At 42.2% G+C, this 13,698-nt stretch overlaps 1 protein-coding gene across 21 annotated transcripts in view; it reads left to right on the top strand.

Moving 5' to 3' along the window:
• LOC112243017 (protocadherin gamma-C5-like) overlaps positions 1–13,698 on the top strand; it is a 140,372-nt gene that overhangs the window by 34,667 nt on the left and 92,007 nt on the right. For 2 of the 21 annotated variants that reach the window (XM_042309462.1, XM_042309431.1), the window contains exon 1: positions 11,112–13,635. The exons of 15 other annotated variants lie outside the window; for them this stretch is intronic. In XM_042309462.1, coding sequence (XP_042165396.1) covers positions 11,236–13,635 — 2,400 coding nt within the window. In that variant the 5' untranslated portion in view covers positions 11,112–11,235. Of the gene's footprint in view, positions 1–7,612; positions 10,157–11,111; positions 13,636–13,698 lie in introns of those variants that run through there. 4 more of the 21 variants (XM_042309427.1, XM_042309458.1, XM_042309446.1 and 1 more) reach the window with 4 other exon arrangements.

Below are 13,698 nucleotides of genomic sequence, written 5' to 3'. Positions count from 1 at the left end.
AACTGTTGCCACAAAGTTGGAAGCACAGAATCGTCTAGAATGTCATTGTATGCTGTAGTCTTAAGATTTCCTATCAGTAGAACTAAGTGGCCTAGCCTGATCCATGAAAAACAGCGCTAGAACATCATTCCTACTCCACCAAACTTTACAGTTGACACTATGTATTGGGGCAGGTAGCGCTCCTGGCATCCGCCAAACCCAGATTTGTCCGTCGGACTGCCAGATAGGGAAGTGTGATTCATCACTCCAGAGAAGGCGTTTCCACTGCTCCGGAGGTGGCAAACTTTACACCACTCCAGCCGACGCTTGGCATTATTGCTGTCCCCAATCCAGACTTGCTGTCCTCAGTCCACCTGGCCGTGCTGCTGCTCCAGTTTCAGCTGTTCTGCCTGCGGCTATGGAACCCTGAACTGTTCACCGGACGTGCTACCTGTCCCAGACAGTAGGAGTGGTAGAGATACTCTTAATGATCGGCTATGAAAATCCAACTGACATTTACTCCTGAGGTGCTGACTTGCTGCACCCTCAACAACTACTGTGATTATTATTATTTGACCATGCTGGTCATTTATGAACATTTGAACATCTTGGCCATGATCTGTTATAATCTCCACCCGGCACAGCCAGAAGAGGACTGGCCACCCCTCATAGCCTGGTTCCTCTCTAGGTTTCTTCCTAGGTTTTGGCCTTTCTAGGGAGTTTTCCCTAGCCACCGTGCTTCTACACCTGCATTGCTTGCTGTTTGGGGTTTTAGGCTGGGTTTCTGTACAGCACTTTGAAATGTCAGCTGATGTAAGAAGGGCTATATAAATTGATTTGATTTGATTATGCATGGTGATCTTAGGTTTGTGTACAGCTGCTCGGTCATGGAAACCCATTTCATGAAGCTCCCGACGAACAGTTATTGTGCTGAAGTTGCTTTCAGAGGCAGTTTGGAACTCGGTCGTGAGTGTTGCAACTGAGGACAGACGATTTTTAGCACTTCAGCATTCAGTGGTCCCGTTTTGTGAGCTTTTGTGGCCTACCACTTCGCGGCTGAGCTGTTGTTGCTCCTAGAATTTTCCACTTCACAATAACAGCACTCATAGTTGACAAGAGCAACTCTAGCAGGGCAGACATTTTAGGAACTGAGTTGTTGGAAAGGTGGCATCTCACGTTGAAAGTCACTACGCTCTTCAGTGAGGCCAATCTACTGACAATGTTTGTCTGTCAAGATTGCGTGCCTGTGTGCTCGATTTCATACACCTGTCAGCAAAGGTGTGGCTGAAATAGCCAAATCCATTCATTTGAAGGGGTGTCCACATACTTTTGTATATATAGTATTGCTAGCTAGCTAAATAAGGTTAGCATGCTAGCTAGCTACCCTATTTGTTGATGTTTCTCAACTCCACGTGGAACTTCCCACAACCAATTCATGAATATGTATAAGTAGCCTTCGTCATTCTTAAGAGGTGGAACCTAATCGTGTATTTCCTCCCTAGGACAGGAAATTCTGTAGAAATAGTGGTGGCAACTTCTTTTTGGGGGTGTCCTTTCAACATGATTTTCTACAAACTACACAGAGTCTTTCTCTCCCCCCATTTGTGTAATTTACAGGAAGGAGACCTCATATGTTCAGTGTAGAGAAGTCACTTGCTTAACATTTTATAGGCTAGTAGATTTTGCTTTCACTGGTTACGAACGTTTATTTGCTTGAATAGCGCTGTAATTTTCCACACCTTTACATCGGGAATATGTTTTATTAACTGAAAATGGAAAACAAAGAATTCTCTGCCTCGATGTTATGCCTTAGTTTTTTTATTTTCCTACTGAAAAAAGCTACAGAAATGTTTTTTTTTTCTCCCCTTCATATTTCAACACAATCAATGAATGTTTTATGGCAGAATAGAATTGTCTCTTGTGGAATTTACTTAACTCGGTGGAACTTGATGTGAATCAGATTATTTAATGTAGAAATCATTTGACCAAATTTAGTTTGGTCAAAGAGTTTGTCTTTTTGGGGGGCAGAGCTCATTAGAATAATACCCAGCATGCCTTGCAACCGTACATTTGACCTTTTACATTTTGATCACTTAGCAAGCACAAGAACAGCTTCATTCAGCGACTTCAACTAAGGTAGAGAATTATTGAGAAATTCATTGTAGTCTGTTGGTTCAGTTCTATGTGCCAAACCCTGCTGGCTTAAAGCCGATTTATAGTCAATCCACAGTCTGCAGTGACCATACAGAATATACCACAATGTGGCCTCCACAAAAGTCAGAGAATTCATACTTCTTCAAATCAAATCAAATCTTATTGGTCTCATACACATATTTAGCAGATGATATTGTGGTTGTAGCGAAATGCTTGTGTTCCTAACTCCAACAGTGCAATAGTATTAAACAATACACAACAATACACACAAATCTAAAAAGTAAAATAATGTAATTAAGAAATATTAGGACGAGCAATGTCGAAGTCCAGAGTTATACAGTACTAGTCACAAGTTAGGACACACCTACTCTTTCAAGGGGTTTTCTATATTTGTACTATTTTTACTATAGAACAATAGTGAAGACATCAACTGTGAAATAACACATATGGAATCATGTAGTAAGCAAAAAACTGTTATAAAAATCTAAATGTATTTTATATTTGAGATTTATTTGAGATTCTTCAAAGTTGCCACCCTTTGCCTTGATGGCAGGTTTGCACACTCTGGTAATGCATTAAAAACTAAATATTTAACCCCCTTTTTTGTTGGCACAAAACTATCTCCATACTTCAATTAATCTGTGTGTGTTATCTTCAGACGAGTCCAGTGACCCTTGTGGGTGTCATATAGCAAATCAGAGAAGACCTTCGTGTACGTGAGAGTCTCATCTTTCCTTAGAGTGGTCATAACCATTCGGACGCTACAAATGTTTCCGTAAGAATATTGATTTCTGGGATGTCTCATGGTCTGACAAACACTGCTGTAGCTCGGCCAGCATATGGGCAGATCCGGGGGATTGACGCAGCCCATGCAGATATCTCTATCTTAAATGTACACGTTTTGATGGGTGCGTCAATAGACTCTTAAGGATGAAAGGGGCCTGGTTTGCGGTTAACCAGGCTCATGATGCAGATATAGGACTGAATGCAGTTCAAAGCTACATGATACAAAATAAAGAGCATTTCATCTTAGTTTTAGGGAAAGAGCTGGATAGAGAAGAAGAGCACAAGGTGACATTGTTACTTACTGCAGTTGATGGTGGGACTCCACAGAGATCTGGTACTGTAGTTATACACGTTTCTGTGTTGGATGCTAACGATAATAAACTAGTGTTTAGCCAGAATGTCTATAAAGTCAGTGTACCTGAAAATTCTCCAATAGGTTTGTGAGTGGTTACTGTGACGGCAACAGATGGAGATGATGGGGCAAGTGAAGAGGTGACATAGAGATTTGTCTCCATCTCAGATGACGTGCATACATTGTTTTAAATAGTCTGGGTGGTCATTTAATTAAATGTTCACCAGACTTATGGGTTAGGGGTAGAAGCTGTTAAGCAGCCTTTTGGACTTAGACTTGGCGATCCCGTACTGCTTGCAGTGCGGTAGCAGAGAGAACAGTCTATGACTTGGGTGACGGGAATCTTTTACACTTTTTGGGGATCTTCTTCTGACACCGCCTAGTTTATAGGTCCTGGATGGCAGGAATCTTGGCCCCAGTGATGTACTGGGCCTTACGCACTACCCTCTGTAATGCCTTACGGTCGGATGCCGATACCAGACAGTGATGCAACTGGTCAGGATGCTCTCGATGGTGCAGCTGTGGAACTTTTTGAGGATCTGGGGACCCATGCCAAATCCTTTCAGCCCCCTGAGGGAGAAAATGTGTTGTCGTGCCCTCTTCATTGGGATGTTTGGACAATGATACTTTGTTGGTGTTGTGGACATCAAGGAACTTGAAACTCTCGACCCATTCCACTTCAGCCCTGTCGATGTAAATGGGGGTGGCCCTCCTTTTCCTGTAGTCCATGATCAGCTCCTTTGTCTTGCTCACGTTGAGGGAGAGGTTGTTGTCCTGTCACTACACTGCCAGGTCTCTGACCTCCTCCCTATAGGCTCTTTGTTGTCAGTGATCAGGCCTACCACTTTTGTGTCATAAGTAAACTTAATGATGGTGTTGGAGTCGTGCTTGGTCATGCAGTCGTGGGTGAACAGGGAGTGTGGGAGGGGACTAAGCACGCACGCCTGAGGGGCCCCTGTGTTGAGGATCAGCATGGCAAATGTGTTTTTTCCTACCCCTACCACCCGGGGGCGACCGTCAGGAAGTCCAGGATCCAGTTGCAGAGGGAGGTATTTGGTCCCAAGGTCCTTAGCTTTTAGTGATGAGCTTTGTGGACACTATGGGGTTTAGCGCTGAGCTGTAGTCAATGAACAGCAATTTCACATAGGTGTTCCTTTTGTCCAGGTGGGAAAGGGCAGTGTGGAGTGCGATTGAGATTGCGTTATCTGTGGATCTGTTGGGGCGGTATGCCAATTGGATCGGGTCTAGGGTTTCCAGGATGATGGTGTTGATGTGAGCCATGACCAGCCTTTCAAAGCACTTTTTGGCGACTGACGTGAGTGCTACAGAGTGGTAGTAATTTAGGCAAGTTACCTTTTCTTTCTTGGGCACAGGGACTGTGGTGGGCTCCTTGAAACATGTAGGTATTACAGACTCGGTCAGGGAGAGGTTGAAAATGTCAGTGAAGACACTTGCACATGCTCAAAGTACACGTCCTGGTAATCTGTCTGGCCGAATCTGACAGTTTGAAGCAGAACTTTGTTATATCAGTGAAAGATAACGGACAGCCCTCTCTCTCTCTCTCCTGTGATGTTTATTTACTCACATCAATTAACTTGGTTGAAGATCCAGAACTGAAAGACATGACTTATGAGGATAGTTCCAAACTAACTTCCTATTTGATTATTGGTCTGGTCTCTGTCTCCACCTTTTTCCTGACTTTCATTATTCTCATCCTGGCCGTGAGGTTCTGCCGCAGTAGAAAGCCTAGAATGTTGTTTGATGGAGCAGTCACCATTCCCAGCGTATATTTCCCTCCCAACTATGCAGAGGTGGATGGAGCTGGAACTCTGCGTAGTTCTTACAATTATGACGCATACCTGACAACGGGCTCACGCACCAGTGACTTCAAGTTTGTGCGATCTTACAATGACAGTACGTGTCCTGCTGATCGTACAGTGAAGATGTGTCAAATTGAGTGTTTGGGAGAAAGTATAGTCACTCTTAAGGACGCGGGGCAGTCTGATGTGAGAAATGAAGCCTGCATACAGAAATGCCTTAAAAAGTCTACATAAAGAGTTTTCGAAGTCCACCTTTTGATAACATCATACAGTCTTACAGTTGAAGTCGGAGGTTTACATACACTAAGTTGACTGTGTCTTTAAAGAGATTGGGAAATTCCAGAAAATGATGTCATTGTCATTGCTTCTGATAGGCTACTTGACTTAATTTGAGTCAATTGGAGGTGTCCCTGTGGCTGTATTTCAAGGCCTACCTTCAAACTCAGTGCCTCTTTATTTGACATCATAGGAGAATAAAAAGAAATCAGCCTCCACAAGTCTGGTTCACCCTTGGGAGTAACTTCCAAAAGCCTGAAGGTACAATGTTCATCTTTACAAACAATAGTACGCAAGTAAAAACACCACGGGACCACGCAGCCATCATACCGCTCAGGAAGGAGATGCGTTCTGTCACCTACAGATTTGTGCAAATCAATCCCAGAACAACAGCAAAGGACCTTATGAAGATGCTGGAGGAAACAGGCACAAAAATATCTATATTCACAGTAAAACAAGTCCTATATCGACATAGCCTGAAAGGCCATTCAGCAAGGAAGAAGCCACTGCTCCAAAACTGTCATAAAAAAGCCAGACTACAGTTTGCAACTGCACATGGGGACAAAGATTGTGGATTTTGGAGAAATGTCCTCTGGTCTGATGAAACAAAAATAGAACTATTTTGCCATAATGACCATCGTTATGTTGGGAAGAAAAAGTGGGAGGTTTGCAAGACGAAGAACACCATCCCAACCGTGAAGCACGGGGGTGGCAGCATCATGTTGAGTGGGTGCTTTGCTGCAGGAGCGACTGGTGCACTTCACAAAATAGATGGCATCATGAGGGAGGAAAATTATGTGGATATATTGAAGCAACATCTCAAGACATCAGTCAGGAAGTTAAAGCTTGGTCGCAAATGGGTATTCAAAATGGACAATGACCCCAACATACTTCCAACGTTGTGGCAAAATGGCTTAAGGACCACAAAGTCAAGGTATTGGAGTGGCCATCACAAAGCCCTGACCTCAATCCTATAGAAAATGTGTGGGCAGAACTGAAAAAGCGTGTGCGAGCAAGAAGGCCTACAAACCTGACTCAGTTACACCAGCTCTGTCAGGAGGAATGGGCCAAAATACACCCAACTTATTGTGGGAAGCTTGTGGAAGGCTACCCAAAACGTTGAGCCAAGTTAAACAATTTAAAGGCAATGCCACCAAAATATCTATATTTGGCTAATTTAGTGTATGTAAACTTCTGTCGCATTGGGAATGTGATTAAATAAATCCATGCTGAAATAAATCATTCTCTCTACAATTATTCTGACATTTCACATTCTTAAAATAAAGTGGTGATCCTAAATGACCTAAGGGGAATTTCTACTAGGATTGAATTGTGAAAAACTGAGTTCAAATGTATTTGGCTAAGGTTTATGTAAACTTTCGACTTCAACTTTTTTGTTTTGATTTGAACCTGTATCGTTTGTTCTTCTTGACACAACATCGTATATACTGATTGTTTTAGTATTGGCATTAATCCTACAGCTGATATAGTGAAATACTCGTATTTTGGAGTAACAGTATCTATTCTTTGTTTTGGGTTTGAGTTCGAAAGACTATTGAATGACTCGTTATAAGTATTAAGTACGTTCGTTTTTTGCTAGCATTTTCCTTCACCATTTGATTAGCATACTATTTTAGTATGCTTGGAAATTCGTTCACTTCAACAATGTCTACCTGTCAGAGATCAATATTGTGTCCTAATTGTCTTTCACAGTTAGACTGCAGTCTACATTTGTTTGCTCTATTAGCCTAGGAAACACGTTTCAGCACGGTGATGTGTGGACAGCGCCACTGCATTGAAGCACTGATTTGTGGGATTTGAAGTTGGGTTGTGAGTAAAATGAGGGATAGTGATAAGGTGTTGCATTTTGTGTGTGCGCATTTCGTGTGTGTGCATTTTGTCTGAGAAGTGAATCAAGTGTTTTGACATTGGATAAGTTATTTGGGTTTTTAGTTTTTTTTAGTTTGAGAATCAACTATCGGCAGCTGATGTGAAAGTATGCTTATTTCCGAGATATTTCCCGTATGTATTTATATCGTTGTTTATGCCTACTAAAACAAAACAAAAAAATCCTGAATTTGGAAACACTCAGTATAGTGTTATTCTCTGTTTTTTATAGGCCTACTTGAGATTGCAGTTATGGAAAAGTACTCCACGTGTCGCTATTCACCAGCTAAAGCAATTAGATATATTTCCCAACCCATTACCGCTGCATAAGCAAAGGGAGAGACTCATTTTATAACAGTGCAGGTTAGCGAAAGATCACATCCCTTGGACGAACGTAAGACAGGCCTGTTGACTAAGTTGCTTTTATCGTTTCACTCTTTCAAATAGTTTGTACTTGACCCCAGCATAATATTGGAATAACCTTTGTTTTTTGAAAATGGAATATAAGGGATTCTCGTCCTCGGCCTCGAATTTCTTCCTGGCTTTGTTTCTTTTCCTGCTGCGCACCAGCTATGGAGACGTGACCTATTATTTTCCGGAAGAGTTGAAACGCGGATCTGTGATCGGGAATATAGCCAAGGATCTGGTCCTGGATCCAAAAGGACTGTACGTTCGTAAAGCTCGCCTCGAAATGGATGGTAGCAACACACTGTATTGTGACATTAACCTGAGCACTGGCGACCTGATTGTTGCTGAGAGAATGGACAGGGAGCAGCTCTGTGGCAGAAGGGTTTCGTGTGTATTAAAATATGAAATGGTGCTCGAGAATCCTTTAGAATTACACCGCGTCGTTCTTCAGATACAAGATATTAATGACAATTCACCACAATTCGCGAACGATCGCATTACGTTTGAGATCAGAGAATCGGCTGATAAAGGCGCCCGATTTGTGGTTAATCAGGCTCATGATGCAGATATAGGACTGAACGCTGTTCAAAGCTACACACTACAAAGGAACAGCCATTTTGGGTTGGCTGTTCATACCAATCCTGGTGGGGTAAAATATGGCGAGTTAGTATTAGAGAAAGAACTGGATCGAGAAAAGGAGCAGGATGTGACATTGTTACTTACTGCTGTTGACGGTGGGACTCCACAGAGATCTGGTACTGTAGTTATACACGTCACCGTGTTGGATGCTAATGACAACATTCCAGTGTTTAGCCAGAACCTTTTTAAGGTCAGTTTGCCCGAAAATTCTCCCTTTGGCACTGTAATAGTTACTGTAACCGCCACAGATGCTGACGAGGGACAAAATGGGGACGTGATGTATGAATTCGGTCCTATCTCTAATGAATTGAATTACTTGTTTTCTCTTGACCCCAAAACTGGAGACATCAGAATAGCAGGACAGGTGGATTTCGAAAAAGAGTCGATATATGAATTGAGTATTCAAGCCAAAGACGGCTCAGGTTTGACATCGTTTGCCAACGTGGTCATAGAAATTACAGATATGAATGACAATGCACCAGTAATATATATCAAATCACTTAGCAATCCCATCCCTGAGAATGTTTTCCTTGGTACAGAGGTGGGCATCATCAATGTACAGGATAAAGACTCTGAGGGAAATAGACAGGTCCGCGTCTCCATTCAACAAAATGTTCCTTTCAAACTGAACCCTTCTATCAAAAACTACTATTCTCTGGTAACAACTAGTGAACTAGACCGAGAGATAATATCAGATTATAACATAACTATCACTGCCACTGACGAGGGGTCTCCACCTTTATCCTCATCAAAGATCATTAATTTATCTGTATCAGACGTGAATGACAACCCACCTGTGTTTGAAGAACAATCCTACAGCGCCTACATGACTGAAAATAACAAACCTGGTTCCTCTATGTGTTCTGTTACTGCCAGAGACCCAGACTGGAGACAGAACGGCACAGTGGTCTATTCTCTATTGCACAGCGAGGTCAAAGGTTTTCTGGTGTCTTCATATTTATCCATTAACGGAGACACGGGGGTGATTCATGCAGTGAGAGCATTTGATTATGAGCAGTTTAGGAGCTTCAAAGTCCACGTTGTAGCCAGAGACAATGGTTCTCCTTCACTCAGCAGTAACGTGACAGTGAATATCTTCATAACAGATGAGAATGATAACTCTCCCCAGATATTATACCCTGCTCCAGCAGGGAACTCATTGATGACTGAGATGGTCCCCAAAGCTGCTCTGGTGGGGTCCCTGGTTTCCAAGGTGATAGCTGTGGATGCTGACTCTGGACAGAATGCTTGGCTTTCATATCACATCGTGAAATCGACTGATCCGGGACTTTTCACGATTGGTCTCCACAGTGGAGAGATCAGGGCACAGCGGGACATTTCTGAATCTGACAGTATGAAGCAGAACCTTGTTATATCAGTGAAAGATAACGGACAGCCCTCTCTCTCTACAACCTGTGATGTATATTTACTCATATCAGATAACTTGGCTGAAGTTCCAGAACTGAAAGACATGACTTATGAGGATAGTTCCAAACTAACTTCCTATTTGATCATTGGTCTAGTCTCTGTCTCCACCTTTTTCCTGACTTTCATTATTCTCATCCTGGCCATGAGGTTCTGCCGCAGTAGAAAGCCTAGAATGTTGTTTGATGGAGCAGTCGCCATTCCCAGCACGTATTTCCCTCCCAATTATGCAGAGGTGGATGGAGCTGGAACTCTCCGTAGTTCTTACAATTATGATGCATGCATGACAACGGGCTCACGCACCAGTGACTTCAAGTTTGTCAGATCTTACAATGACAGCACGCTGCCTGCTGACCAGACACTGAGGAAGAACCTAAATGAACCTTTTGGAGAAAACATTATCACGTTCAACACCGTGGGGGAGTGTGAGGTGAGATTTCATAGCTTGTGAAAAACTGAAATGCTTTTGATCCAATTGTGCATATAAGAAGCTGTATAACTAACCATGTGCATATATCTCATGTATCTGTACAACTAACCACGTGGATATATCTCATGAAGCTGTTTAACTATCGGTTTCCTGTTGATCGCATTGTGCTCTTTTCATAGTTTTAAGTGTTTCTTCATGTAGTCTATTCATACTACTTACAAGGCTTTATCGTTATTCTCAGCTTTAGGCTAATCTTATTACACACGTGTTTACTATTTGTTCTTCAAAACGGCTTCTCACTCATTTCATTCAGTGCCATTTTGTCACTAGTATTCTGAGAATATGTTATTATCAACCATCATCCGATTTCAATGTGACCCAGTAGCCTACAACACACGTAGGCCAATTTCAGAACCATGGACAGCACCCCTTTCGGCATTCAGTCTGTCTCCACACGACAAACTAAAATTGCAACAAGTGGAGGGCGTGAGATATATTTGATAAAATTAGTTAGTTTTGAGTGTATATATATTTTTCCAGCAATGACATTTGGAAATACATTGTGGACTTTATATTTTGAAGGTTACGGTTACTTTACGTTGTTTATCAGGCTAAACAGTATTTCATTCGATGAAATGTTGTTGAATCAGTTGGACTCAGCTGGAACAGCAAGAGGTTCGTTGAAATTTCTGTTTTCACAAACGTGAATTTAGAAAGGTATTTTTTGACATGATTACATAATTTGATGACATAATTTACCCAATTATGTTTTTGTTTTCGGGTGAGTGGCAGCCTTTCCTTCATACAGTTGGTTGTGGACTTCAACATACTTTCCTGCAGTTTTTGTGAAGCTACACGGAGTGTCGCTATTCACCAGCAATAACTTGTAAGTCTTTCTCTCCACCCATTTGTGTCATATACAGGGAGGAGACCTCATATATTCAGAGTAAGGAAAGTCGCTTGCTTAACATTTTATTGACTAGTGGATTTCGCTTTCAGTCGTTATGAACGTTCGTTTGGTTGGATAGCGCTATAATTTACCACACCATTGCATCGGGAATACGTTTTATTAGCTGAAAATGGAATGCAAAGGATTCTCTGCCTTGATGTTCTGCCTGACTTTGTTTATTTTCCTACTGCGTACCAGCTATGGAGACGTGACCTATTCTGTTCCGGAGGAGCTGAAACGCGGATCTGTGATCGGAAATATAGCCAAGGATCTGGGGCTGGATGCAAAACGAATCATGCATCGAAAAGCTCGCTTAGATGCTGATGGTAGCAGCAAACGTCATTGTGAAATCGATCTGAATACTGGTGATTTGATCGTTGCTGAAATAATAGACCGGGAACAGCTTTGCGGTAGGAGGATTTCATGCAACCTAAAATATGAGATGGTTCTGGAGAATCCCTTAGAATTACATAACATAATTCTGCAGGTACAAGATATTAATGATAATGCTCCACAATTCCAAGAAGATGTGATAAAGTTGGATATCACAGAGTCAGCTATGAAAGGGGCTCGGTTTGCGGTTAACCAGGCTCATGATGCAGATATAGGACAGAATTCCGTTCAAAGCTACACAATACAAAGGAACGACCATTTTAGTTTGGCGGTTCATACCATTCCCGGTGGGGGGAAGTATGGCGAGTTAGTGTTAGAGACGGAACTAGATCGAGAACGACAACAGGAGGTATCATTATTACTTACTGCCGTTGACGGTGGGACTCCACAGAGATCTGGTAGTGTAGTTATACACGTTACTGTGTTGGATGCTAACGATAATAAACCAGTGTTTAGCCAGAATGTCTATAAGGTCAGTGTACCTGAAAATTCTCCAATAGGGTCATTAGTGGTTACTGTGACGGCAACAGATGCAGACGAGGGGGCAAATGGAGATGTGACGTACGGATTTGGCTCCATCTCAGATGAAGTGAATCAATTATTTTCCCTTAATCCCAAAACGGGTGAAATTAACATAGCTGGATTTATGGATTACGAAAAGGAGTCAATATATGAATTAAGTATTCAAGCGAAAGACAATTCAGGGTTGACGTCATTTGTCAACATAATTGTTGATATTAAAGATGTGAATGATAATGCACCAATAATATTTATCAAATCTCTTAAAAATCCCATCCCTGAGGACGTGTTACCTGGAACAGAGGTGGGCATCATCAATGTACAGGATAAAGATTCAGAGGGAAATAGACAGGTCCGCTGCTCCATTCAACAAAATGTTCCTTTCAAACTAAACCCCTCAATCAAAAACTACTATTCTTTGGTAACAACTAGTGAATTAGACCGTGAGATAATATCAGATTATAACATAACTATTACTGCCACTGACGAGGGGACTCCACCTTTATCGTCCTCAAAGACTATTCATTTATCTGTATCAGACGTTAATGACAATCCTCCTACGTTTGAAGAACAATCCTACAGTTCCTATGTGACTGAAAATAACAAGCCGGGCTCCTCTATGTGTTCTGTTACTGCCAGAGACCCAGACTGGAGACAGAATGGCACGGTGGTCTATTCTCTATTGCCCAGTCATGTCAATGGTGTTCCGGTGTCCTCATTTTTATCCATTAACGGAGACACGGGGGTGATCCATGCTGTTAGAACATTTGATTATGAGCAGTTTAGGAGCTTCAAAGTCCACGTTGTAGCCAGAGACAATGGTTCTCCTCCACTCAGCAGTAACGTGACAGTGAATGTCTTCATAACAGATGAGAATGATAACTCTCCCCAGATATTATACCCTGCTCCAGCAGGGAACTCCTTGATGACTGAGATGGTCCCCAAAGCTGCTCTGGCGGGGTCCCTGGTTTCCAAGGTGATAGCTGTGGATGCTGACTCAGGACAGAACTCTTGGCTGTCATATCAGATCGTGAAATCAACTGATCCGGGACTTTTCATGATTGGTCTCCACAGTGGAGACATCCGGGCACTGCGGGACATTTCTGAATCTGACAGTATGAAGCAGAACCTTGTTATATCAGTGAAAGACAACGGACAGCCCTCTCTCTCTACAACCTGTGATGTATATTTACTCATATCAGATAACTTGGCTGAAGTTCCAGAACTGAAAGACATGGCTTATGAGGATAGTTCCAAACTAACTTCCTATTTGATCATTGGTCTGGTCTCTGTCTCCACCTTTTTCCTGACATTCATTATTCTCATTCTGGCCGTGAGGTTCTGCCGCAGGAGAAAGCCTAGAATTAATTTTGATGGAGCAGTCGCCATTCCCAGCGCGTATTTCCCTCCCAACTATGCAGAGGTGGATGGAGCTGGAACTCTGCGCAGTTCTTACAATTATGACGCATACCTGACAACGGGCTCACGCACCAGTGACTTCAAGTTTGTGAGATCTTACAATGACAGCACGCTGCCTGCTGATCTTACACTTAAGAGGAGTCAAGTTGAGTGTTTGGGAGAAAGTATAATCACTCTTAATGATGCGGGAGAGTCTGAGGTGAGACATGAAGCATGCATGCCTAAAAGTAATTTTTTACAATATGTTTTATAATGTTCCAGA

The sequence above is a fragment of the Oncorhynchus tshawytscha genome, linkage group LG30, assembly GCF_018296145.1.
Source record: "Oncorhynchus tshawytscha isolate Ot180627B linkage group LG30, Otsh_v2.0, whole genome shotgun sequence".
NCBI lineage: Eukaryota > Metazoa > Chordata > Actinopteri > Salmoniformes > Salmonidae > Oncorhynchus > Oncorhynchus tshawytscha.
The sequence above is the reverse complement of the archived record's forward strand: the minus strand, read 5'-3'. Positions and strand labels throughout refer to the sequence as shown.